General features: G+C 35.8%; 1 protein-coding gene across 2 annotated transcripts; it reads left to right on the top strand.

The window, feature by feature from the left end:
* Positions 1-5,449: 5,449 nt before the first annotated feature.
* LOC141845337 (shaggy-related protein kinase alpha-like) lies at positions 5,450-11,484 on the top strand. Of its 2 annotated transcripts, XM_074733406.1 has the most exons (13): positions 5,452-5,647; positions 7,145-7,319; positions 7,422-7,514; positions 7,766-7,825; positions 8,015-8,287; positions 9,395-9,469; positions 9,669-9,725; positions 9,808-9,948; positions 10,062-10,112; positions 10,567-10,662; positions 10,769-10,852; positions 10,941-11,043; positions 11,155-11,484. In XM_074733406.1, the coding sequence occupies exons 2-13, from the start codon at positions 7,227-7,229 to the stop codon at positions 11,235-11,237; spliced, it is 1,209 nt and encodes a 402-aa protein (XP_074589507.1). In that variant the 5' UTR covers positions 5,452-5,647; positions 7,145-7,226; the 3' UTR covers positions 11,238-11,484. The 2 variants fall into 2 exon arrangements, with proteins under 2 accessions (XP_074589508.1, XP_074589507.1); XM_074733407.1 differs by lacking the exon at positions 10,062-10,112 and having other exon boundaries at positions 5,450-5,647.
* The last annotated feature ends 14,107 nt before the right edge of the window (positions 11,485-25,591 follow it).

Here is a 25,591-nt window from a genome sequence, read left to right as displayed (position 1 = left end):
GAAGTGGATAATATTATATAATTATGGAGATATTGTAGGGATCTATATGCGCGAAAAACCGATTAAATCGCATATAACGCAGCGGAAAACAGGATCCCTCCAGAAGATCCATGCGAAAAACATACTCGTTTGACGATTCTACCTACTAGAATCGAGGTTACCTTCGATGCGTGCCCTTCGCAATCCTGACAGCAACTCTTTGCCTTCAAGGTCGACGAATCTCAGCACGATCCAGTGCGTTTGTGCCTCTACGGTATCCACACGAACACTGATATGAAGAAGAACCCAACTATGGTGCTAGCCACAAAGGAAGATTCGGCCAAAGGTGGAAGAGAAGAGGAAGAGGGAGAGCAAAAGCATCCAACAACCCTTCATCAAGAGCCTCTCACCCCTTTTTATATTCTACCATGGGATGAAGGGTTTTTGGCTTTTAGTGATCTAAAAAATTAATATTTTATTAATTCTCATGCATCTCATGCATGAAAATCTTTCCTTCCTTTAATGAAGATCATGCATCTCATGCATGATAATCTTTCTCTTCTTTTAAGGAAGATCATGCAGCCTTTTTATGATCATGCATCTCATGCATGATAATCTTTGATGAATTCGAATTTGGCTTGTGTGACTTGAGTCCAACTCGAGTCTCACACAATCTGAGTTGACTTGAGTCCAACTCGAGTCTAACTCAATCTGAATTGACACTAAGGGCTAATTATAACAGATATGTAATTGATTCCATTAGTTCTAACATAAGATAGCTAGGGTCATCAATGAATTTTGACCAAAACTCACATATGGCCATACAGTATTTAGAAATAAGAATTTTGGGCATGGTCACACTTAGAAGGCAACAAGGACGCTAGCGGTGATGTGTTGGAGTGGATATGATGAGATCAAGTCCCTTAGTGAATTTGTGTCAAACATACTCAAGGCATGCATATTTCACAAACATACAAGATATAATTTAGGCTTTTGAATTTATGTTTGAGGGCATGGTCAAATTCAAGAGGCTGTAAGGAATGAAGTGTAGGATCGTGTAGCGCGCTAGAGGGGGGGTGAATAGCGCAGTCTTCGTTTCTCGTTCGTTCATTCTATCAGAATAACTTAGCAGCGGAATTAGAAATATAAGCAGGGACACACAGATTTTTATTTGATTCCTAACCCCGTTGGATTAGTATATTCAAGGCCTATGTACGGGAGGTACTCGTCCATTAGTAGTCTCCTTTTCGAACGTTCGTTCTGAGGCGGAGAAACTCATCTTATAGTCTAATAAAAAATAACAATAAGTAAAACAGAAAGTAAGCCTAGAAATAAAAATCAAATGCTTGTCGTTCCGATCTGGAAGTCCTGAGCGTCGCGCACTCCTCTTGGATCTTCTCCAGTTGTAAAAGTCTGACCTCGTTCACATTCAGAATCACCACTTAGTCGAGGAGGATGGTTTGTATTTGATGTTCTCTTGTTGTTCATGTTCACCTCCTTTTATAGCCTCTTTCGTTCGACTGGAACTCCTCATCCGGTCGATTGGATACGATCTGATCTAATCCGATCTTCTTGATCCTATCCGGGCTGGGTCTTCCCGTTCGGATCGACTGGAATTATCATTCGGGTTGACTGGACCGTCCGATCGCCTGAAATCCACATTCGGATCGACTGGAACCAGTTAACTTAGGTTTGACCTGAGTTGACCTTGGGCTTGGTTCAGTTGCCTTTGTTTGCTTCACCTCTGCTTTCTCCATCTTGCTTCTAGCTCCTGGTTCCTACAAGACAAGTATACAAAATAACAAAACAACCTAAACGTTATTATGTGGGTCTAACTTCGAATTTCTACTGACATCCTGGGTTAGTCTGACACTTACTGTTCCACTTCGGGAACACGCCCTTATCCACTTCACTCGGGAGAAGTTTTGCCAATAAGTCCTCCAGACTTGTTGGACTTCCCGCTTAGCCATGGTCCTTGGCCCCAGGAATTTTGCTGCTGTGACTCGGTCTTCTAGATTGCCCAGACTTCACCAACCCTTTGGTTTTCCTGACCGTACCCGATTGGACTTTGGTCATGCTTCCCGATCCTCCGACACTGCATGGACTTGCACCTGGTGCACTTGACCTTGCTAAGACTTCTGCCTGATCCTCCAAATCAGCACTTGTCTTTGCCTAGCCTACAACTAGGACTTTCCCTTGCCCAATCTTCCCTTGCGAACGGAGTCAGGCTCATGCGATCGGGGAAGTTCCAGGAGGAGTGCGCGACACTCAAGACTTCCAGATCGACCACTACATGAATGTTTGATTTAACCCTTCTAAGTCTTACTTTGTATTTCATTATTGTTTATTGGATTGTAAGGCGGATTTCTCTGTCTCCGAACGAAGGTCCGAAATGGGGACCACTAGTAGATGACCTCCTGTATATAGGTCTTGAATGTACTAATCCTAGAGGGTTAGGAACCAAATAAATCTGCGAGTTCCCTGTGCTTGTTTTACTAATTCTGCTGCTGAGTCTCTGTAATAGAACTAATGAATGAAATTTACGAACGTGTTATTCACTTCTCCTCTAGCGTGTCCACCGGTCTTACAACCATATCACTCACCACACTTGCATAAGAAATAAAACACATGCTAACAATATGGTATAATGTGGATTAAAAACTCGACACATATTATACATCCTATGACGCATCTAGTGCCTCACCCTCAACATTTTCTAATCCATCCCTTTAAATGAGTCAATAGGATAAACCTCTACATTAGTATGATGTAGCGTAGAACCTTTCACAATGATAAAATACAGAGCACTCAATGAAACCTTCAATTAGACCTTTTCCTACTCGAGTCACCTCTTGATCTAAACTCTTCTCTAGATCAAAAAAATTCTTAAGATATGTACCCTAGCTCTATTCAAGTACATAGCTAAGACCTTCTTGTAATCCCAGAACAAGCTTCCATTGTTGTTAAAGATATTCTAGCATGTAAATACTAGGTAATTACTTACTTCTAGATACACTCTAGAAGCAAACAGACTCTCAAGATGAATTATAATAGGTATATATGAGTGATCTCCTCTTTCTCACCTTATAAATAAGAATCTTCTGCAAGTCTAATTCTACGTGAGAAGTGAGAAGAATGGTACGTGATTTTTTTTTGCTAAGTTCCTTAGTGTTTTCTTTGGCTCTTGAGAGAAATAGGGAGATTATAAAGTGTTTTTGTGTAAGCCTTAGGTGCCATAAAAACCACTAACAAAGCCTTAAAAGTATTCCAACGGTTCTATCCAAGCACTAGTATCGGTTAACATGTTAAATCTTGGCCAACAAATCTAAACAAAAGCAAGTATGTGTTGATTATGCTTTGGTTGACTATTCAAGTTGACTATTCGAAGGACTAAGCCTCAAATTTAGGGGTGTAATTAAATCGAGCCAAGCTGAACAATAACATGATCGAGCTTGACTCGATTGGTTTTTCCCTAAGCTCAAGTTCAGCTCGAGTTATATATAGGAATGATATGCTGCACACCTTATACTGTACACTCCATGCACACCTAGTACAATTTTTTAATTTCAATTTTTACTTCATTTAGCCTAAATACTATATTCTAAATTATAAATCTTGAATCCTAAATATTATATCATAAATCTTAAATCCTAAAAAAGGTTTTAAAAATTATACTAGATACTCATAGGGTGTGTAGTATAAAATGTGTAACATATCAAATCCTTTTATATATATATATAAAAGCCTCTTAATGACTATGTTCATGAATCATTTAACAAACATGTTCGCGAACCTCTTAACGAACACATTCGCGAGTCTCTAAATGAACATATTTGTAAGTCTCTAAATGAACATATTCGTGAGCTCACGAACCAAATACTGTTAAACTTGAACTTGATTCAATAATATTTTTGAGCTCGAAATCAAGAAATCAAACTTAAGCTTAGCTCGTTAACACCCCGCCACCTTACTCAAATGAATTTTTTTTCGAACTGAAATTCAAATAACTCGCAAGCGACTTGTTGCCTCGGGGGTGATTTACACCCTACTCAAATCTAAACAAAAGCAAGTATCTCCTTGAAATAAACACAATATATAATATCAATCGTTACTGATACATAAATATAATTACTAATTGAATATATACTTTTTCGATTCATATCCTAATATATAGATGCAAACCCTAAACAAATTCCAACAACTCTTACTAAAATGACTTTTACAATATTTCAACAATGTCTGGTCAGCATAGATGGATGAGGATTCATCAAAGATTCTCGGAAACACCATGGCGGTTGTTATGGGTTGTCTTACCTCGGTCAAGAGAGTCAAAACTCAGTCTATGGAAAAATAACACATCGGACAAAAGAAGTGTGAGTGACCTCCCGACTAGCTCTAGCCCGACTGACTCCAAAATCGACTGACTCCAAAATCGACTGACTTCAAGATCGACTGACTCCAAGTTGGACTGATTCCCAGCTCGACTGACTCCAAGACTAACTGGCTCCAAACATGACTGGCTCTCAGCCCAACTGACACCAAGACCGACTGATCCAAAGACCAACTGACTAGTTTTTCTTATGAAGGTCAACTCATCAGTGTTCCCTATAAAGGTTTGCTCCCCTGTCGACTTAGCTTGATCGAATTAACACTCTCGCCCAGTTGGCTTAGCTCCACCGATCCGACGCCTCTGATCACTTAGCAGGACAAGCCCTCCAACCCAACTACTTTAGCCTGCTTAATAACAACCTAAATGACACGTGGACTGGAATGGCATGTGAGATGACATAGCACGCGGAACAACAGATAACTTAACACGTGATTAATGTAGCATGGTCTCTTATAGTGCAAGACATGGGTGATGGGATCTTTCTCTATAATAATGGAATATTTTTCCTACTACGGATGTAACATCTCCCTCCTATTACCCTATATAAAAGGAGTCCATTTTGACGAGTCAAGATATGCACACACACGCCATCCTTTATATCCATCTACTCTCACTTTTATTCTTCTTCCTCACCTCCGATCGGTAATCTAACTCGGATGTTAAAGTGATTGAGTCAGAGTATTCTTATCCTCCATTCTAACCCTCGTTCTTTTTAGAACTTTATAGGACTTCCGATCGGCCCTGCTATATGTGAGTTTTGAACGACTCTATCAACATAGAAGCCACGAGTCATCTTGAGACAATCCCGGACAAGAACAACGGCCATGAAAAATAAACTGAAATTCCGTTGAGAAAAAAAAAGAAAATTAGACCATATTCAATAAACGAGTGCCGCCGCCACATTCATGATTCAGATAAATATTCAATTCGAAATTTAAAGAACATTGCGGTAACCGCAGATGGATTGCAGTCATTAGGTGGGGGATGAACAACTTTGAATGGTCGATTGAGGATTTGATTTGAACAGTCAAATAAAGGGTTCTGTGGTTGGCTTTCTTTTGACTGTCCTCTCTCCGACACCTTTCCCAACCAATAATTAACCAAGGGAACAGAAGGCAAGCGAAGCGAACGGAGCCCCTTTGCCTTCGGCAGGCCGTCGATCAGCGAGACTGCGCAACTGGTAGAGTGCAGATTCACAGGCAGAGCGGCGCTTCAGTGTGCTGTTCGTCATTCTGCGTGCAAGATCGAGAGGCGATCCAGGGATCCATGGTCGATCTGGTGAGATCCCTTCACACCTCTCAAACCTGAAAATTTTATGGCATTTTTAGGCTTGCTGCTTGTGTTTATTAATGGATTGTGGTTCCCTGACAAGATCGGCGTATTTGTTTCTCTGATTAAGCCACAATCTCTGTTTCTTTGAGTATGATATCCACTGTAATCGGTCGTTTAGTGGTTGCGTGGCTAGATCGTCGGATTTCCTAGTTTCTTTCTCTCTGTGCTTTTTGTGAGAATCTATGCATTCCTTGTGGTAAACAAAGATTCTGGTTGGATCCTTCTAACAGTTTCAAAGCTTTTTTGTTGTTATTCGTATGGAATAAATGCGAGAACTTGTGGCCCTTCGTTTTTGTGGAAGGGAAAAATATGCGATCTGTATGATATTTTGCAGAGTTTTTTTTTTTTTCTGGGGGAAGGGGAAGGGGAAGGGGAGGAGGAGGGTTTAAAGGTAATTTTGATCTCTCTTCATTTTGAAATTGAATATCTTCAATGATCTTAAGACTCGCTGTAAATATGGAATCTGATATGCTTTCCTTTCTTTGCCTGGTAGATAGTCAATCAGACCTTTCAGGTAGTCCATCATTTCTCCCACTGCTAGATTGTACAGAGTAAAGTTGCATGCAGATGCAGTGAAGCAGTTGAGCTTGGATTTAGCACCAATGGGATATATCTTTATACTAGAAACAAAATGAAGATATGGTGTGTTGTCGATCATAAAACATAAAGTTGTATGATGCAGTGACACAATTAAGCATGCATTGCACCCTATTTCTGGAAATGCATTGAATGATGGTGACTTTTATTTTTTGGTCATGACCACACAACATTAGATATGAAACAATTTCCTGTTCAGATTATGATTTCTCTGTTCAAGGATTGGAATTGATTGGATACTCTGTCAGGGCTTCCTTTGAATGTTTTTATTTTTCAGATAACCATGCTAGATAATTAGACCATCCTTCTGAACTCTTCAGAGTTGCATGAAAACGTGTTTTGCTGCTTCATAGTGACAAGATTTGTCTAACAGAGAATCTGTATTAGCTGAATATATTCCACTGAACAGAAAAGATAAAATTAGTGCATAGCATTTAGTGACAGTTAGTCTATTCCACAGTATGCCTAGAATTTCATGGTTTTTCAAACCTTTGATTTGCTGCACACTTCTTGAGAACTCCTATTAGACACTAGATGACTAGAATTAATAGAAAACTGGATCAAAGATTCAAAAATGAAGAAAGTAGATGAGCAAAATTCTCAAAGTAGATCATTTCATCTACTTTCTTCATTTTCTGTTTGTCATTCAGTTTGGTTTGAATATGGCATCAAAAGTTTTTGCAAGAAAGAAAGATATAGTTATTTGAACCTTTTGTCTTTTCTTTTCTTATGTTCTCGTATTGAATGATCTTATGTGACTAAGAGATTTTGCATATGATATGATTGCATTAAAAAAAAGTTTGTATCTCTGTGTTGTACTAATATTTTCCTTTCATTTCTTAACAGGAATGTATTTTTATTTTAACCAACATAAGATGAATTGAAATGTGGAGGTCCTTGCATTTCTTGTTTTAAGTACATTAATTCAATGAATCTAGCATCTAAAGAAACAAGTGCCACGACTGGTGTTATGGACAACTTGCCAGATGAGATGAAAGAAATGAAAATAAGGGATGATAAGGTAACATCAGTTACTAGTCTGATGACAGTTGTACTGTATGCTGTGACTGAGATGATAGATCAGCTATTTATCATAATCACCTAGTTGGTTGGATTACTGCAGGAATCTGAAGCAACTGTGGTTGATGGGAATGGGACTGAAGCAGGTCATATAATTGTGACGACGATTGGAGGAAGAAATGGTGAGCCAAAACAGGTAGATCTTTTTTTCCAATGCAGAATGCCACAATTATCATATTTTCCATTTTTTAAAAGAGATTAATGATTTTGGTGTAGACTATGGAATATCAAGATATATCCAAATCAAATATTGTGATCAATTCAATGATCTTAATGAATTTATATTATAAACAATTAACATCAAATTTCCTTGTTTCTTCATTCTTATTCTCCTTGGACATTGCAAACTCATGTTCATTCTCAATACATTTTTCAATTTGATGGCAGACGATAAGCTATATGGCTGAACGTGTTGTGGGACGTGGATCATTTGGTGTAGTTTTCCAGGTCAGCTGTGAGATAGTCAAATTACTAAATTCTACATTCTTCTGCATTGCTTTTACGTCCTCAGTTAGCCAATATAAAAGGCCACTGATTGATATTTGATTGTCTATTCTACTTAATGCTACATTAGTTTTCATATTAATATTTCCATTCAGAGATTACAATATCAAAGTCAAGTTTTATGTTTTATAGGCCAAATGCCTAGAGACTGGAGAAACAGTAGCCATTAAGAAGGTCCTACAAGACAAAAGATACAAGAACCGAGAATTGCAGACTATGCGCATTGTTGACCACCCAAATGTCATCTCTATGAAACATTGCTTTTTCTCAGCTACTGCGAAAGATGACCTTTACTTGAACCTAGTACTGGAGTATGTTCCAGAGACAATCCATCGAGTTATCAAACACTACAGCAAGATGAACCAACGAATGCCACTAATATATGTAAAACTGTATTTGTATCAGGTTAGGAATCAGTTTTTAAAATTTTATTTTGTCAATTTTTTCTTGAATCTTTCTAATGTTGATGTGTTTTACAAACTGTATTCTTCTTTGGTAAATTCCTTTCAACAATTAGTTACATTACCAAATCCTTTTCATGAAAATTTTGAAGAAAACAAATTATCCCCCATTGCCATTCACCACATTTGCATATAATTTTCAGGACATGACTAGTATGCAGCCCTGCTTCACTCTTAATCACGTGAAGGGGGCTATTTGTTTGTGCACAAATCTTATAGAGAAATCATGTGTGAATCTCAAGGTGTTTTTTTAAACCCCCAAGGTGGTACCAATTGAGTATTCAGGTGCCACCAAGTGACTATCAAGGTGCCAAATGGTTATCAAAGTGCCTAACAATTTAGTATGCAGAATTTTGAACTTGTGTTCATAGCCTCTAATTGCTACCAAATTATTATCTATGTGCCATTAAAAGTTATCGAAGTGCAACCAAATGATATCATGCTACTAAATTCTTATCTAACTGCTGTTAAATGATGTCATGGTGCCACCAATAATTATTTCATGTTGCCACCAATTCAAAATACAAAATATTTTGAATTTATGTTCACAGCCCATAGTTAGCACCTTCACCTAAATACTCACTTGGTGGCACCTAGGAGTTTTGAACAAAAAAGGATAAAAGGCAGCTTCAGTGCTTTGAGATTCTCACATGAATCAACTATTTGTGCAATAAATAACCCATCGGTCATGTGACTAAACATCAATGACGCGCATAGTTGTCCTATCCTATTTTTCCAAACCTAGCAAATTGTAAGAACTAAGCAAGATTTTCCCTCTTCTTCCTGTCCCTCTCTTATACATTCAATCCCGTACACTCCATTTCCCTTACCAAAAGAGCAAACCTAAGTGAACATTGAGAATACTTTTGTTTTTTGCATGATATCTATATAGTTGCAGCTTGCTGGTACAATTTTTAGAGTACTAGGTCAAAATCTCAAATCCTCCAGCCAAATAGTTGAATATATATCTATATATATATATATATGTGCAAGTATCTTCAAATGTTGTTGGGATGACATCACATCTGAAACTGTTTCATGAATATCATAGATCTGTAGAGCATTGGCCTATCTTCATGGGAGCATTGGAGTGTGCCATAGAGACATCAAGCCCCAGAATCTTTTGGTATATTTTTCCTCTAGTATTTTTGGTTTAGTTTATTTCTTATGCTTTCTACAGATGATTCGATGAATTGTATTTATTTTGCATTTCTGACATAAGTTTCTTAATGAACTACATTTGTGTTTTTAAGTTTATTTTCTTTTCCAACAACTACTTTTTGCATTTGATATAGACTTTTCTGATTTAATTACTTTCTGGGTAGGTGAACCCTCATTCTCATCAATTGAAAATATGTGATTTTGGCAGTGCAAAAGTCTTGGTATGATTTTCTTCTTAAATGTGAGATCAATGTCAATCAATTTAGTGTTATTAAATTATGACATGCTCTTTCTTTGTTGCAGGTAAAAGGGGAATCAAATATTTCCTACATTTGTTCTAGATACTATAGAGCTCCTGAACTTATCTTTGGTGCCACTGAGTATACTACAGCAATAGACATCTGGTCTGCTGGTTGTGTTCTTGCTGAACTCCTGCTAGGACAGGTAAATCACCTTGGAAATCTTGTTCCTGTGGAATATCTATGGATTATTATGATTCTGCATTTGTTTGGCCCACATGAAATGCCAATGATTTTCATTTCATTTTTTTTTGTCAGCCTCTCTTTCCTGGAGAAAGTGGAGTTGATCAGCTTGTTGAGATTATAAAGGTAAATATTAACAATAATAGATAAAACTGATAAAGCATTTACGGTTCGAATCTCAACTACGATGCACTGCAGGATATTTTTCTCAAGTGGAATGAAAAATCTGGAACGTTGGCGGCTAGACGAGGAGCCGCTTGGGTTTCCAGATTTGTCTAAATGGGGGAGGACTGTCTACCATCAAGATTAGTTGAGACTGTAAGGGTCTGGAGATCTGGATTATAAAAAAAAAAAAAAGATAAAACTGCTAATTACTTAGTATGACTTGGCTGCTACTAGAAGTTTTGCTTCTTGTCTTTTGGATTTACAATAATAATAATAAAAGTAATAATAATACAAAACAACTGCTAATTGCTTACTGTGGCATGGCTTCTACTAGATGTTTTGCCTTTCTTGTCTTTTGGAATTGCATTCGACCATTAAACTCTTAACCCATGTTGTCATGCATTTCCTATTTCAGGTCCTTGGTACTCCCACAAGAGAAGAAATCAAATGCATGAACCCTAACTACACAGAACACAAATTCCCACAGATAAAGGCCCATCCATGGCATAAGGTTGTGCAAGTGTACTTTTCCTGATGGTTGATGCTTGTAATTTCTTATATGCAATTGGCTTCCGATTTCATCTTCAAGGAGTTCTAATGTCGCTCTTTTTTGCTAGATATTCCATAAGCAAATGCCACCGGAAGCTGTAGATCTTGTCTCCAGACTTTTACAGTACTCCCCAAACTTGAGATGCACAGCAGTAAGTATAGACAGATACTCAGATTACCAATGGCAATGCCATGCCTAGCTTAGTTTCCTCATAAATGCATTTTTTTTTTCTGACGCAGTTAGAAGCACTAATTCATCCATTCTTTAATGAGTTGCGAGATCCGAATGCTCGCTTACCCAATGGCCGTTTTTTACCTCCACTCTTTAATTTCAAGCCTTACGGTAAGTCTTGAGGAATCAATTAGTTTTACACAAATTTTTATATTATCAGCATAAGTGTTGGACTGGGAGACTACTAACTGAAATCCTTTTTTTTTGACTTCGCTTCACCAGAGTTGAAGGGGGCGCCAATGGAGATGGTAGCCAAATTGATCCCCGAGCATGCAAGAAAGCAATGCCCTTTTCTGGGATTATAAGCTGCCTTTGCCAATTCTATCTTTGCCCGCGGTGCATATGAAATCTTCGCATCTGCTGAAACTAAGCAGATCCCACCTAACCCTAGTCTCTTCACATGATAACATCTAACACTGGTATGCCAAATGTTAGTTTTGTTTAGTATTTGGTTGAGCTACTGATCAAATTGTTCCCTAATTATAAGGACTTCAGTATGATGACTGTTAGTTATATTTGTTCTCGAAATGCTGTGGGAAATCTTTTCTTTTTGGTCTTTGACTACAGTGGATATGAGATAAGTTTTTATTCCTTCAGCTGGGTCCAAAATGTTACAACCACATCTGAAATATATAGGATTTAAGGTTTAGGGTTTGGTGGTCACAGCAGTGCAGTTAGAAAATACCTCTTTTTGATTGCTGATACAAAAATATATAAGCTATAAATTATTTGATAATAAAAAAGCATCATAAGGAAAACACTTATGTACAGCTTCAAGTGTTGATATTGCATAGCCTCTTTCCATTTGTTACTGAGATAAGTGAATTTGTAAGTCTCCTTTTATGTTGTGGTGGATCATATGTTGAAATGTGGCCATTAAGTTGAATGTGTCGAATTTATCTTATTTTAAATAGAAATCTCTAAAGATTTTTGAAATCTTTTCATTGATCCACCGAACATCCACTGATTGAATAGAAGTACTATATAAGAGGAGAAATTGGCATGGAAGTGAGGGGATGAAATCTAAAAGGAAAGCAGGTAGTGTAGGCTTCTTCACTGCTCTAATCAAGTCACTTAAAAAACTTAAGTTGTAGGTTTATGCATAGGTCGCAGTCTCGCAGGCTCAACCTCATAGAATTAAATATTTCTAATTTAATAAATTAAATATTTTATTTATCGATTAACGATTTTATAAGGTCAAAATCAAAAATAGGGATGAGCAAAACGTCAATTAAATTGAATTAACCAATTGAAATAAAAAATTTTAATTCGATTAATTTAGAAATTTATTTTTTTAAAAAATATTAATTATTTTAATTAAATATTTAAAATTGATTAAATCGAATTCGGTTACGTCTGAATCGAAATCGAAATCGAAAATTTAAAATTTTTAATTTTGTAATTCAGGACTCTTCTCTTACACTCTCGAGTTCTGATTTAATCAAAAATTTAATTTTTTTAATTTTTAAATTTATTTAATTGATGTTTTATCAATTCAATTTCTTTGATTTTTATATGAAAGTTTGATATGTACGACTAGATAAAAAAATTAATTTGTTCGATTTCTTCGATTTATGATTCAATCAATTCAATTATTAATGTATTATTGATCTCTAATCAAAAGGGCATTTATTTCTTCTTTTATGATCAATTGTAGTTTTTTGATTTAACTCTTCATAGATGGTCGTGGAGTCAATCGTGTAAGACTGTTGAGGTGACAGATTTTATTTTTTTTACAGAAACAAAGGGCATTTATCAAAAGAGTATTTGTTTTTTTAAAAAGACATCCCATCATATTTTTTATATTAAATATACTTTTTTCTAACACGGTAAAAGATACAAATAACTGCTAAAATATATAAAAATAAATAATACAATTTAGTTTTAAAAAATTTATATGAAGTATTTTTTATATTAATTTAATCAAAATTATTTAAATTTAATAAAATTATTTTAAAATAATTAAATTCACTATAAAATAATAATAATAATAATAATAAATTGATTATTATAATATTATAGCAGTCAATAATTAGTTGTTATAATTTTTTTGAGATGAATTTCATCACGTTAAGGCGATTTCAATGAAGATTGAGTTATTTTAATTAAGTTGGTAAAATAATTTTTAATATGAAAATGGTCTATGTATAAATTCTTTTAACAAATTAAATTATTATTATTATTTATTATAGTAATTACTTTATAATAACTATCGGTAATTTTTTGAACGGCGTAGCTACTTGTGCGATTTATCCAAATCGCGTAAATGGTTTTGAGATTATTTAGATCACATAGTCTAGCGTGGGTCCAATTCCCATTTTACCCTTGATCCCGTTGGCACGACAATGTCACATGCGTCTAAAGCAAAGTGGTGCAGTTTGCACTAACGGTTAAACTCAAGTTTTGATGAATGACAAATAGGTTAAAGTTAGGTTTGTTGTGGGTTTAACCTTCTTACTAAGTGTGCAGGGTTGAAAGACTTAGAACCAGACACCAGACTGAAGTCCAGGATGGTTGAGTCCTGACAGGAAGTCCAGTTGGGTCCGTACAACTGACTGAAGACCAAGTTGGTGGAGACTTGGCAGAAAGACCAGGGTGGTTGAGCCTTGGCAAAAGACCTAGTGGGTTAGAGAAGTCTAGTAAAGATGCGCTAAGGTAAGTAAGGTAAGTCACTGGAGGAGCGAACCAGTGAGGACGAGTTCCATTTTGGAACTTTAGGCACGGTCCAACTTAGATCCATTTGGGTGATCTAAGTTGAGGCCTGGTTAGATCCTGGTCTGGATTGACAGGATCTAATTAACTTTGAATATTCCTTATTTTAGTCCATTTTATTATTATACTAACTATGTTTTACAGGGTTTATTTGGTATATGGACTAAGTTAATTTTGCAGGTGAACTCTGTAAAATTACTTATTATTCTTCATTTTGCTAATCTGAAATTTTATTAGAGGATAAAATTATTCCTACCTATAATAAAGATTTAAGGAGGATAAAATTTTCCTATATATAAAGTTTTATTTGAATTATTCTTTGTTCCTGGATAAGATCACGAGCAAGGCGTGGATCAAGTTTGTGATTTTTGAGAAGTGTGGCCAACATTTGTGGATCTAGATAAACTCAATAGTGCATATATAAAGCTTCGATCAGTGTATGAATGATATAGCTTCGACCAACGTTCTCCTTCTGCGGCGGCCCAAGCTTCGACACGACCACGTCCAACTTCTACCGAAAGATCATCCCCAACATCCGAGCTCGTCCAGAAATTTCTACGTGTTGGGTAACGAAGTAATTTTTATTTTTTATTTTTCTGCACTTATTTAAAATTTGAAAGTGTGGGGTTGTCACACTTTCAATTCATTGTATTCGCCTACTCTACCAGAGGTTTTCTTCTGGTAGAGAGATTTAGTGGATTGCCTACAGGAAAGGTCCAAGGGACCTGGGCCTTTGAGTAGGAGTCGCCGGAGGCTCCGAACGAAGTAAAACCTTCGTGTTGGCTTGTGTTGTGATTTTTCGTATTTTGTTTTTCCACTGTGCATGATTTTTGACGTATATTAAAATTTTAAAAAGTCACATGATTCACCCCCCTCTCACGTGCACTCGATCCAACAAGTGGTATCAGAGCCTGGTACGCTCTGAATCGGTGCAACCACCGTAAGAGCTAGGGGTTTCCGAATCTAGTTTTTATCAGTTTTGAGTTTCTCGCTGTACAATCTGAGTCTGGTTTATACCATTGCTTGGATTTTTTTGATCAAATTTTACTCGAAATTGGTGCAACACCATTCCAGTCGCTTCTTACTACTTCTAACTTATTTCTCCCACACTACTAATCCAAGACCTAGTCTTGGGACACTTTGCCTATTTATTTTTCTGTGTGCTAGACTAAATGGCCCAAGGAGAAGGCTTTAGCACTGTCTGCCCTCCGCTCTTCAACGGGGAAGATTTCCCCTACTGGAAGCGGAGAATGGAAGTGTACTTGAAGACCGATATAGACCAGTGGTTCGCGGTTCAGACTGGATATACAACTCCTATGGATGAAGGAAATAATGCGCCGCTAAAACCAGACAAATGGAACACCGATATGAAGAAAAAGGCGCAGATTGAATTCAAGGCACAAAATACACTACAGTGCGGCTTAACAAAAGAGGAGTTGAACCGAATCGGCCCAACCGACTCTGCTAAGGAACTATGGGACAAATTGATAGAGCTACACGAGGGCACAAGCGACGCTAAGGTAACTAAGCGTGATTTATTATTAAATAAACTCTTCAATATTAAGATGCAGGAAGGCGAGTCGGCAAGCCAACTCCACGCTCAGGATCAAGGAGATACTAAACGGACTCCACCTAATCGGGCACAAATAGGAAAATAGAGACATTATAAGGTATGCCCTAAATGCATTTCCTAGAAATTCTCTATGGGCATCTATCATAGATGCTTATAAAATTTCTAGGAACCTGTCTAAAATTAACTTAGATGAATTATTCTGTGAATTGAAATTACACGAACAGACTAACGCCAAGGCCGAGAAGGGTATTGCTTTGTTTGCAGGTTCATCAAAAGAAGAAAAAACAAAGAACAAGCCTCAAGAAGAGTCTGAAAGTGAGTCAGATTCAGACTCTGATGAAGAAGAACAGCTGGTGAACTTGGTAAGGAAGATGTTCACCAGAAGAAAGAACAAGTTCTCCAAGAAGGACATCCAAAAGGTTATGAAGCCCTCCAGCACTGAAGGCAAAAGCAACATGACCTGTTTCAGCTGCAATAGAAAGGGGCACTTCAAACATGAATGCCCTTACAAGAAGGAGGATCAACCCAAGAAGAGCAAAAAGAAGAAGGCTCTTCAAGCTACTTGGGACGAAAGCTCAGACGACTCGGATGATGAACCACCAAAGAACTCGAGCTACCTCGCACTGATGGCAACCGGACCTGGATCAGACTCGGAGCAAGACGAGGATTCTGAATACGAGTCGAGCCAAGAGATCAGACTCTTTTCTGACGGCTCGACTAAGGTATATTTAGATTCGATCAATGAAATTTTTTTTAAGATTATTTTTATTTTGAATAAGAAACTGCTTGCATCCAAATCTAGGGCTGATCAGCTCCTTAAGGAAAATCAAGACCTTAAGGAGCAAATTCTTAATCAAAACTCAACTGAATCAAACTCAAAAATTTCTAAACTTGAAAATGAAAACTCCACCCTAAAGGGTGAAGTTCAAAACCTTAAGGACTTACTAGAAACCTTTACAACCCGATCCAAGAATCTTGACCTTATTCTTGGATCTCAAAAGGGCATGTATAATAAATCTGGGATAGGGTACAAATCAGGATCGGCCCAAAGATCCTTTGTCTCTTTCATCCACCCACAAAAAATCGACGAAAAGCGTGGGTCCCGAAAGCCTATCTAACAAGGCAAGTAGGGCAGAACCAATATTATGTCCCAAAAAGGACATCCATTACATTGACCCTAAACACCCTACCTATCATTTAGGGGGAGGTACCAAACTAGTTGGCACCTCAAAGTCAGCCTTTACCCGTTTGGGTACCTAGGACTAGTATTAAAAGTTAGTCTGACTCTTGACCTACTTAGTACTAGGGTGGGGCGAGCTGATAGTACGTTAGGGAAGCTTGTCTAAGGAGTCAGGTAGGGGAGGACATCCCCTATTTGGTCTTTTTAGCCTAGTGAAACTAGCCGAAGCTACCTCGACATCCTAGACTAGTTAGACCAGGGTGTTTCAATGAGTAGGTTAAAAGTACAACTTCCTTAAGCGGCTTTGCCTAGAAAGTGGTTGTTGATCCAATAAGGCTTCGGCCAAAGAAGGTCCCTGTGCCTCGCCACTGCCTGGAAAGCCAATTATTGAAGTATACTTTTAAACTACTACTTGTCAAACCTGAATCTAACAAAAGGTCAGATTAACTTTTATAAAATAAAATCAAGCTCATCTCACAAAAATCATAGGATCCCTTTGATTGACAACATAGATCAAGTGAGATGAATAAGGTCAACTAAACTCGAATCATTGATTGAAAATTTAAAATTCAAACTTGAAGTTAAAATCTTACCCTTAATTAATTAAAATTTTGATTAATTCAAAATCCAAACCTTAATTAATTCAAATTTAAAATTCAAATCTTAATTAATTCAAATTCAAACTCAAATTAAATAAAAAATTCAAATTTAAAATTTTTTAGTTTTTAAAAATTCAAATTTCAAAATTTTTTGGTTTTCTTTAAATTTTAAATTTCAAAATTATTTTTAGTCTTTCAAAATTCAAATTTCAAAATTTAAGTTTTTAAAAATTCAAATTTCAAATTTTTTCGTTTTTATAAATTCAAATTTTAAATTTTTGTTTGGTTTTTAAAATTTGAAATTTCAAATTTTTTAAATTTTTTAAATTTCAAATTTCAAAATTTTTTTAAGTTTTCAAATTTCAAAATTTTTTAGTTTTTCAAAAATTCAATTTTCAAAATTTTTTTAGTTTTTCAAATTCAAATTTTTTTTTTTGGTTTTTCAAAATTCAAATTTTAAAAAATTTTAGTTTTCAAATTCAAATTTCAAAATTTTTTAGTCTTTAAAAAATTTAAATTTCATAATTTTTTAGTTTTTAAAATTCAAATTTCAAAATTTTTTAGTTTTTAAAAATTCAAATTTTAAATTTTTATTTTTTAAAATTTAAATTTCCAAATTTTTTTTAGTCTTTCAAAATTCAAAATTTTATTTTTAAAAATTTAAATTTCAAAATTTTCTTTTAGTTTTTTTTACAAATTAAAATTTCAAATTTTTTTTAGTTTTTAAAAATTTAAATTTCAAATTTTTTTAGTTTTTAAAAATTCAAATTTCAAAAAAAAAAATTCAAATTTCAAAATTTTTTGTTTTTTACAAAATTCAAATTTCAAAATTTTTTAAATTTTTGAAATTTTAAATTTCAAATTTTGTTTGGTTTTTCAAAATCCAAATTTTAAAAATTTTTTAGCCGTTCAAAATTCAAATTTCAAATTTTTTTAGTCTTCCAAAATTCAAAATTTTTTTTAGTTTTTAAAAATTTAAATTTCAAATTTCAAAATTTTTCTTTTGTTTTTTCAAAATTTTTTAAAAAAATTTAAAAGTTTTTTATTTTTTTACAAATAAAAATTTCAAAATCTTTTTAGTCTTTCAAATTTCAATTTTTTTAGTTTTTTATTAAAAATCAAAATTTTAAATTTTTTTTATTTTTTTAGAAATTAAAATTTCAAAAAAAAAATTTGTCTTTAAAAATTCAAATTTCAAATTTTTTTAGTTTTAAAAATAATTAAATTTCAATTTTTTTTTTCATTTTTTTACAAATTCAAATTTCAAAATTCTTTTTTGTCTTTAAAAATTCAAATTTTTTAGTTTTTCAAAAATTCAAATTTCAATTTTTTTTTTAAATTTCAATTTAAATTTTAAAACTTTTTAAAATTTGAAATTTCAAATTTTTTTAGTTTTAAAATTTAAATTTCAAATTTTTAAAAAATTTTTAAATTTTTTAAATTTTTCAAAATTTAAAATTTAATTTTTTTGACTTTTAAAGTTTTTTCAAAAAAATTTTCAAAATAAAACTTAAGTTTTTGAAAACTTATTTTTTAAGTTTCTCAAAATTCAAATTTTTTTTTGTTTTTCAAATTTTTAATCTCAACTTAAACTCAACCTAACTTGATTTAAATTCTAACTTCTCCTACTTAACTGTAGGGAAATAATTGAATTCTGGATAGTGGATGCTCCAGACACATGACTGGGGATCCCACCAAATTCACAGAAATCAAGTATAAAAGCCTAGGAACCGTTGCTTTTGGAAACAACGGTAAACTTAAGGTAATTGGTAGAGGTAATATTGAACTTGACTCTGACTTTATCATTAAAAAGGTTCTGCTTGTCGAAAATTTCCATTTTAACCTGCTTAGTATTAGTCAATTGTGTGATACAGGCTATAAGGTTAGGTTCCTATCCACTGAATGCCTAATTAAACACACTAACAACCCAAACATCACACTTAGAGGACATAGGCACAATAACATTTATGAAATTAGGTTAACCAGTCCCTTAGCAAAATGTCTTTTAACCAATAAGGATGAGACTTGGCTCTGGCATAGGAGACTGTCACACACCCACTTCAGAAAGTTACCCAAACTAAATGGTTTAGTTAGAGGCCTACCAAAATTATCTAACCTTGAGTCAACCATTTGTAAAGCTTGCCAACAAGGAAAACAAACCAAATCAACCCACAAACCAATTAATCAAACTCAAACCAAGTCTATACTTGAACTAATCCACCTAGACCTGTTTGACTCACACGGGGTTAAGTCTATTAATGGAAATTTATACTGTCTAGTTATAATTGATGATTACTCACGATTCACTTGGGTAAAATTCTTAAAAAATAAAGATGAAACCTTTGAAACTTTTAACCACTTTTGTAAACAAACAGAAAATGAAAAAGGGGTTAAAATTAAAAGACTTAGGAGCGATAACGGTAGAGAATTCAAAAACAAAAAAATTTAACCAATTTTGCTTAGAAAATGGGTACCACCATGAATTCTCTTGCCCTAAAACACCCCAACAAAATAGAAATTGTAGAAAGAAAAAATAGAACATTACAAGAAGCAACTAGAACAATGCTTAATGAATTCAACCTACCTAAATACCTCTGGGCTGAGGCTGTTAGTACAACCTGTTATGTACAAAATAGAATAACTATAAATAAAAATCTAGGAAAAACCTCTTTTGAAATCTATTATAACAAACAACCTAATATTAAGTATTTTAAAGTCTTTGGATGTAAAGTATATATTTTAAATACCAGAGAACACTTAGAAAAATTTACATCTAAGGTAGAAAAGGGTATCTTTGTAGGTTACTCTCTTACCAGTAGAGCCTATAGAGTTTATAACAAAACTACCCTAAAAATTGAAGAAACCACAAATGTAAAATTTGATGAAAAATCTAGCCCAAATGACCCTGATCAAACCACCTATCAACCAATTGACTTTGTTAGGTCTAGTACTAACCAAGATGAAAACCCAAGTCAAATTGAGGACCAAGACCATGATCTGATTGAACCTGAACCTAACCAACCAAGAACTATAAGAGTTAGTTCAGCTCACCCAACTGACCAAATCCTGGGTGATCCAGAACTAAGGGTTCAAACTAGGTCAGCCTTTAGAAACCTTAGCCAAATTGCCTTGATTTCTAAAATTGAACCCAAATCTGTAGAAGAGTCCTTACTTGACCCTGATTGGATCATAGCCATGCAGGAGGAGTTAGCCCAATTTGAACGTAGTCAAGTCTGGGACTTAGTACCTTTACCTAAAGATAAAAAGTTTATTGAAACAAAATGGGTCTTTAGAAACAAGCTTAATGTTGATAACTGCCTATTTGACCGGGTAAATTAGGATCATATCAGGCTAATTTTAATTATATTCCAGATCGTAAATTGGGCTTTTAGCTTGTTTTGTTTCTTGGGTTAATGTTTGTCTTCATTCTAGTTTTCTTATAATTTTGAGGTATTTATGGATATTAATTTTGTGTTAATTTATTTGGCAGGAAATTAGGATGAAGATAACAAATTTTGGAGATTAATTTGCAGGAAATCAAGCTCGGGTTCAAATATGGTTCGAATTGGAATTCAAATTGGCTCAATCAGATCAAATGGATTCAACCAGCTTAATCCATACAACCCAAGCTCAAATCCAAAATTCAGTCCAATCCATATCAGCCCAGTCCACAGTTCAAGCCCAAACAAATTCGGCCCGACCCCACTTGCTGAATTTGGTTCATTTCAATTTGCATCGGTTCAATTGCCGGTCCGGTTCAGCGGCAACAGAATAAAACCACGGCGCTAGGGTTTTTGGCAGGGAGCTCGGTCCGCAATCCCGATTCCTCCTTCACTGTAGCTTCTCTTCTCTCTCGCGACGCGACTTCCCACCGAGCTCCCGTCGCGAGCTTCCGTCCATCCGACCGCCTCCACCCATCGCGCCACCTCCGTTCATCACCTTCATCTCCGATCAGACACAAGGCGGCAGCCGGTGTCAACAGAGGGCGGTTACTCCAACAGCACCGCAGGGGAGACGCCGTGGGTGGTTCGCTCCGGCGCTGCTCCTCTTCACCATTCAGGTCTTCTGCCACCATGGGTGGTTCGCTCCGGCGATGGTGGCCGTCGCACCCGCAGCAGTGAGCTCCGGCGTGGGTGGTTTGCTCTGTCGGATTTCCTGTCTGACCGCATCCATCAGAGACCGGCACGGGACGCCGGGCTGAGCTCTGGCCGCACCTTCCACCGAGGAATGAGGTAAGGGTTTCCGTTTGGTTTCTAACTCCTGTCTGTGGTTTGCAGCAGGAATGGAGCTCGACGGTGGCTGATTTCTTCCTTCCCCGATTTGAGCTCGCCGGAATCGGCCAGTTCCGGCGACGCTCGACCACTCCCTGTTGTTATGACTCGTTTAAAATGGCATCAATGTTGCTGCTCTGTGCCGATTGGAGCTCTTCCATCCATCTTCACCGTTCCACACTCTTCCCCTGTTCTTGGTTCTGAACCGAAAGGAAAAAGATCCCTAACTCTACTTTAACCTAATTTTAGCTGTGGTTGTTTTCTTCTTAGCTTGTTAGTTGTTGAATTATTCAAAACCCCCCATTTTATTGTTCTTCTGTTTATTGAAGTTTGGTTGAATAATATGCTTTAACTGTTGTTTACAGGTTGTGATGAAGGCTCTGTTATTGATATTTGGTTTTGGTTTGAATGGGATAAACTTGTGTTGATGTTTCAGTTGTTTGGTTGATTATGAATGTAACTGAATGATGCAAGTAGATAGCATGAGTTTTCTATGGGTAAAGTCAATATTGTGTTGTTTGATTCATGTGGAGAAAGGTTCGTTTGTGTGTTATGAGATGTTCATCTAATTGGTTTAAAGCCCATGTTGAAGTTGGATCAGTTGGATTGGGTTAATGTAGTTCTTGCTATGTTTAAACCTGGGTGTTTGATGAATCAAATGATGTAAGAAGCATGCTCGATGTTGAATCTTTCATGTGTGGCATTTGGGTTAAAATTGTAGTTGTGGGAACCGGTTCTAAAACTGTATGTAGATTGTGTGGTTGATTAATGCATGATGTATCTATGTGTTGTAGGTAGCATGTGGTTATGTTGTTGTAGGACTTGAATAAGATGAATTTATTTAATGTCAATTGTAAAGGATTTGTGTGTATTGTTACTAGTGTGAATTTGTGTATATAAGATAATGTATGTTGTATGATGACTTGTATTAATAAATAAGCCATTGAATCAAGAGTTGTACAATTATGTGGTGTTTAGGTTTATTATATAACTTGTTGTATACATTTGTTTCTTAAGTTTGTAAATATGTTATTGTTTGAATTAGATTGTGATTTATGTAAATAATTAATATTCTTTTGTCAATAAATAAATTGTGCAAGTAGTTAGGAATAAATAATGAATAAAACACAATAAACCTGCAGCAGTTCTAGAATAAACATCCGGTCATTAAGTCCGAGAGAGACGACCCGGACCTCCCTATACCAATTAGGACGATAAAGTAGAGGTTTGGTAATAAATAAATAGTTAATTTTGATGGGTGTAAGTGACAATAATTAAGGGAAAAATATATAAATAAAATATTCACATACAAAAACACCCCATCACCCCGCAATCAAGTCCTCGCCATACGACCGTGTCTAGTCACACGACCCAGGGCACACGTCCAGCACGCCCCGTTACACGGTCGTGCCTGGTAGGCACGACCATGTACTATGGATCCCCTGGAAAATAGGCATGGTCGTGCCTGGTAGGCACGGTGGTGGCTTGTTGAGTCTCTGGAAAGCTAGCACGAGCGTGCCTGTGAGGCACGGCCAGAAGCAGTTACTCCTATGGAAATCAGGCACGACCGTGCCTGGTAGGCACGGCCAGGCCCTGGCTCAATGTTGGAATGGAGACACGGTCGTGCCTGGTAGGCATGGCCCTGGGCAGCTGGCTCTCTGGATGAAGGTACAGTCGTGCCTAGTGGGCACGGCCAGGGGTTGATGCTGTTCTGGTGGTGAGGCACGGCCATGCCCTGATGGGCACGACCCTTGGGAAATTGAGACACGGACATGCCTTGGAGGCATGACTCTGTCTTGCCTTATCTTCGGTTAGTTCTCTGTTTTACCTTTTTCGCTCCATTTCCGTCCTACAAAAGCATAAACACAAGAGCAGACCTCCGAACCATGAAATGGAGAAACATACCTAATGCATAGATAAAGGATGTGATAAATGTAAGAAAATGATATGAAATACAAAAAGATGTGCAATGAAAATCTCAGAAACATATATTCCCTACGCATATCACATGGCACCTTTGACACGGCCGTGTGGGCCTCTGAAGCACTTCAAATGACTTCCAAACTCATCAAAATGTGCTTCAATCTCCACTCCATCATCAATATTGCATCGTTTTAGCTTCGAATCACATCCTACAATCAAAAATATACAAAGAGCAAATCTCAAGCAAAAAAGTAGAAATAAGTAATAATAAATGAATAAGGTGTGACAAAGTAGATCATATACAATGAATTACAAGTAGATGAGCGTTAAATAAAGCTAAAAAATCATATATAACCTACACTCATCACACCCCTAAACTTAAACTTTTGTTTGTCCTCAAACAAAAACCTGCATTTAGATTCATGAATTGAAAGCATGGAGTATCATAATCTCTAGTGAATCACAACCAATCCTATCATATAGTATCATTGGTGAGCTATACATTAAAATTACTAAATGTGGCCTAAGAACTAGTTCTCCGTGCTCGGTGCAAAAAGTGGCCTTAGTCCATTTGATATCAAAACCCTACTTAAAGTCAAGTCGTCATGCAACCGTGTTTCTAAATATTTCCAGCCTTAGATACTTACCTGCCATAGGCCTAGTTCATCCCTTCCATTGCATAAGGTCTCAAAGGATTACCTCAAGATCAAGAAAAATATATCATTTATTTCCCCAGTAACCCTTACCGGTCTCAAAGGGATAATTGAAATACTTCCACTCTCGAAACTATTTTTTTTCATCCCTTTAATTTTTTTTATTTGTAATGTAATGAAATCAAAGCAAAGGAGCATTTGAATTTTTTTTTTCAGGATTCAAGATTTTTCCAAAAGAGTTAACATGACTTAAGTTGGTTCAGTAACCAAAATGCAATGGAAAATCACCATGGAAATACTAGTACTAATCGAGTCTCATGAATCATGACTAATTTCAGAATTAATCAACCTCTTCGATTAGGCAATAGTGTAAGGAGATCCTAAAACTAGGTCAAAATTTAAATTCTTTCAATAAGAACATAGCTCACTTCATGCTACCAAAGATAGGAAAGATCGATCAACAAACATACTAGCTCCAAACATCCAATCAATGAAATCTAAAACAGGCGTGCTAGCATTTTTACAAGAAGACAAATCATCAATGATATGATAAGTGATGCCACTAGCTAGAAAAGTTTATTATGCATAAAGAAAAAAAAAGAAATATAACTAAATCTAACTAAGAACCAGAAATATGTACATCCCTCCAGACTTACATTTTTCTATGTCTCAATGAAAATAAAGAAATATAAATGGAATAGAAATATGATTAGAGAGAAATTACACAATGAAACTCCAAAGATGTTCAGAGCCTCTAGTTATTTAATCCTTCTCCTCAAGGTAAGCACCCTTCTCTATATCAATGAAACCTTCAAAAGAAAATATAACAAGAAAAAGTAAGTAGAGGGTTTGTGGGTTAGCAAATAAAATAAAGCATAAAAGAAAATAAAGGAAGAAACCAAAATGAAACAAAAAAGAAAACTTGGGTTGCCTCCCAAGAAGCGCTTGTTTAAGGTTTTTAGCTTGACCTTTATTTTTATTACTTAAACCTCTACCGTGGAGGTGTAAGAAACTTCAGAACCCTGCAGTTAAGGACCCTGAGCTTGTCATTAAATATGCTCATATACAAATGGTTACATCTAGCCATTCTATGTAATAGCTTTGAAAAATTTACATGTCAATCATAGTCAAAAAATTTCCTACCATAAATATACTTGAGAAAAGATAGATTGTAAACATAGGTATATCACAAGAAATAATGTCTTTACCAATCACAAAGTTTAGCAAGCCATCAAACATATTTAAGGATAGGGAGCGCTTTGGTGTGGTTGGAAGATCAACTAAGAAAAGTGATTCTTGGGGCTTCGCCTCTAATGCACAAGTCCCTACACTAACCCTTTCAACGTCTCCTAATCTTGCATTATCCGTAACATTTACTGGAACATAATGTGGAATATAAGAGAATGATTTATGGGACTTTTCACCTTAATATGAGTCCCTCCATATCTTCTTACAACGTCATCAACCACAATATCATCAATAGCATGATTGAGTAAATTTTCAATAAATCCTCAAAGAGATCTTCAACCCTTTTATGATCAACCTCTTCAATCTTTTTGCCACAACTTTTACAAAAAGGATTCCTGCCTTAAACAATCATAACAAATGGATGATGACTCTCATTCCTCACGTGGAGAGATTTTATAGGCAGGGTGAAATAAAATAGATAAAGCTGGGCAATTCTTAAACACATGGCTGTCAGCACCACAAAACACACAATAGTCTTCGGCATACAACGCAGCTAATAT

The sequence above is a fragment of the Curcuma longa genome, chromosome 14 (assembly GCF_044706935.1).
Source record: "Curcuma longa cultivar G26 ecotype Majalengka, Jawa Barat chromosome 14, ITB_CL_G26_1.1, whole genome shotgun sequence".
Lineage (NCBI taxonomy): Eukaryota > Viridiplantae > Streptophyta > Magnoliopsida > Zingiberales > Zingiberaceae > Curcuma > Curcuma longa.
Note: the sequence above shows the minus strand (reverse complement) of the source record. Positions and strands in the feature narration are given on the sequence as shown.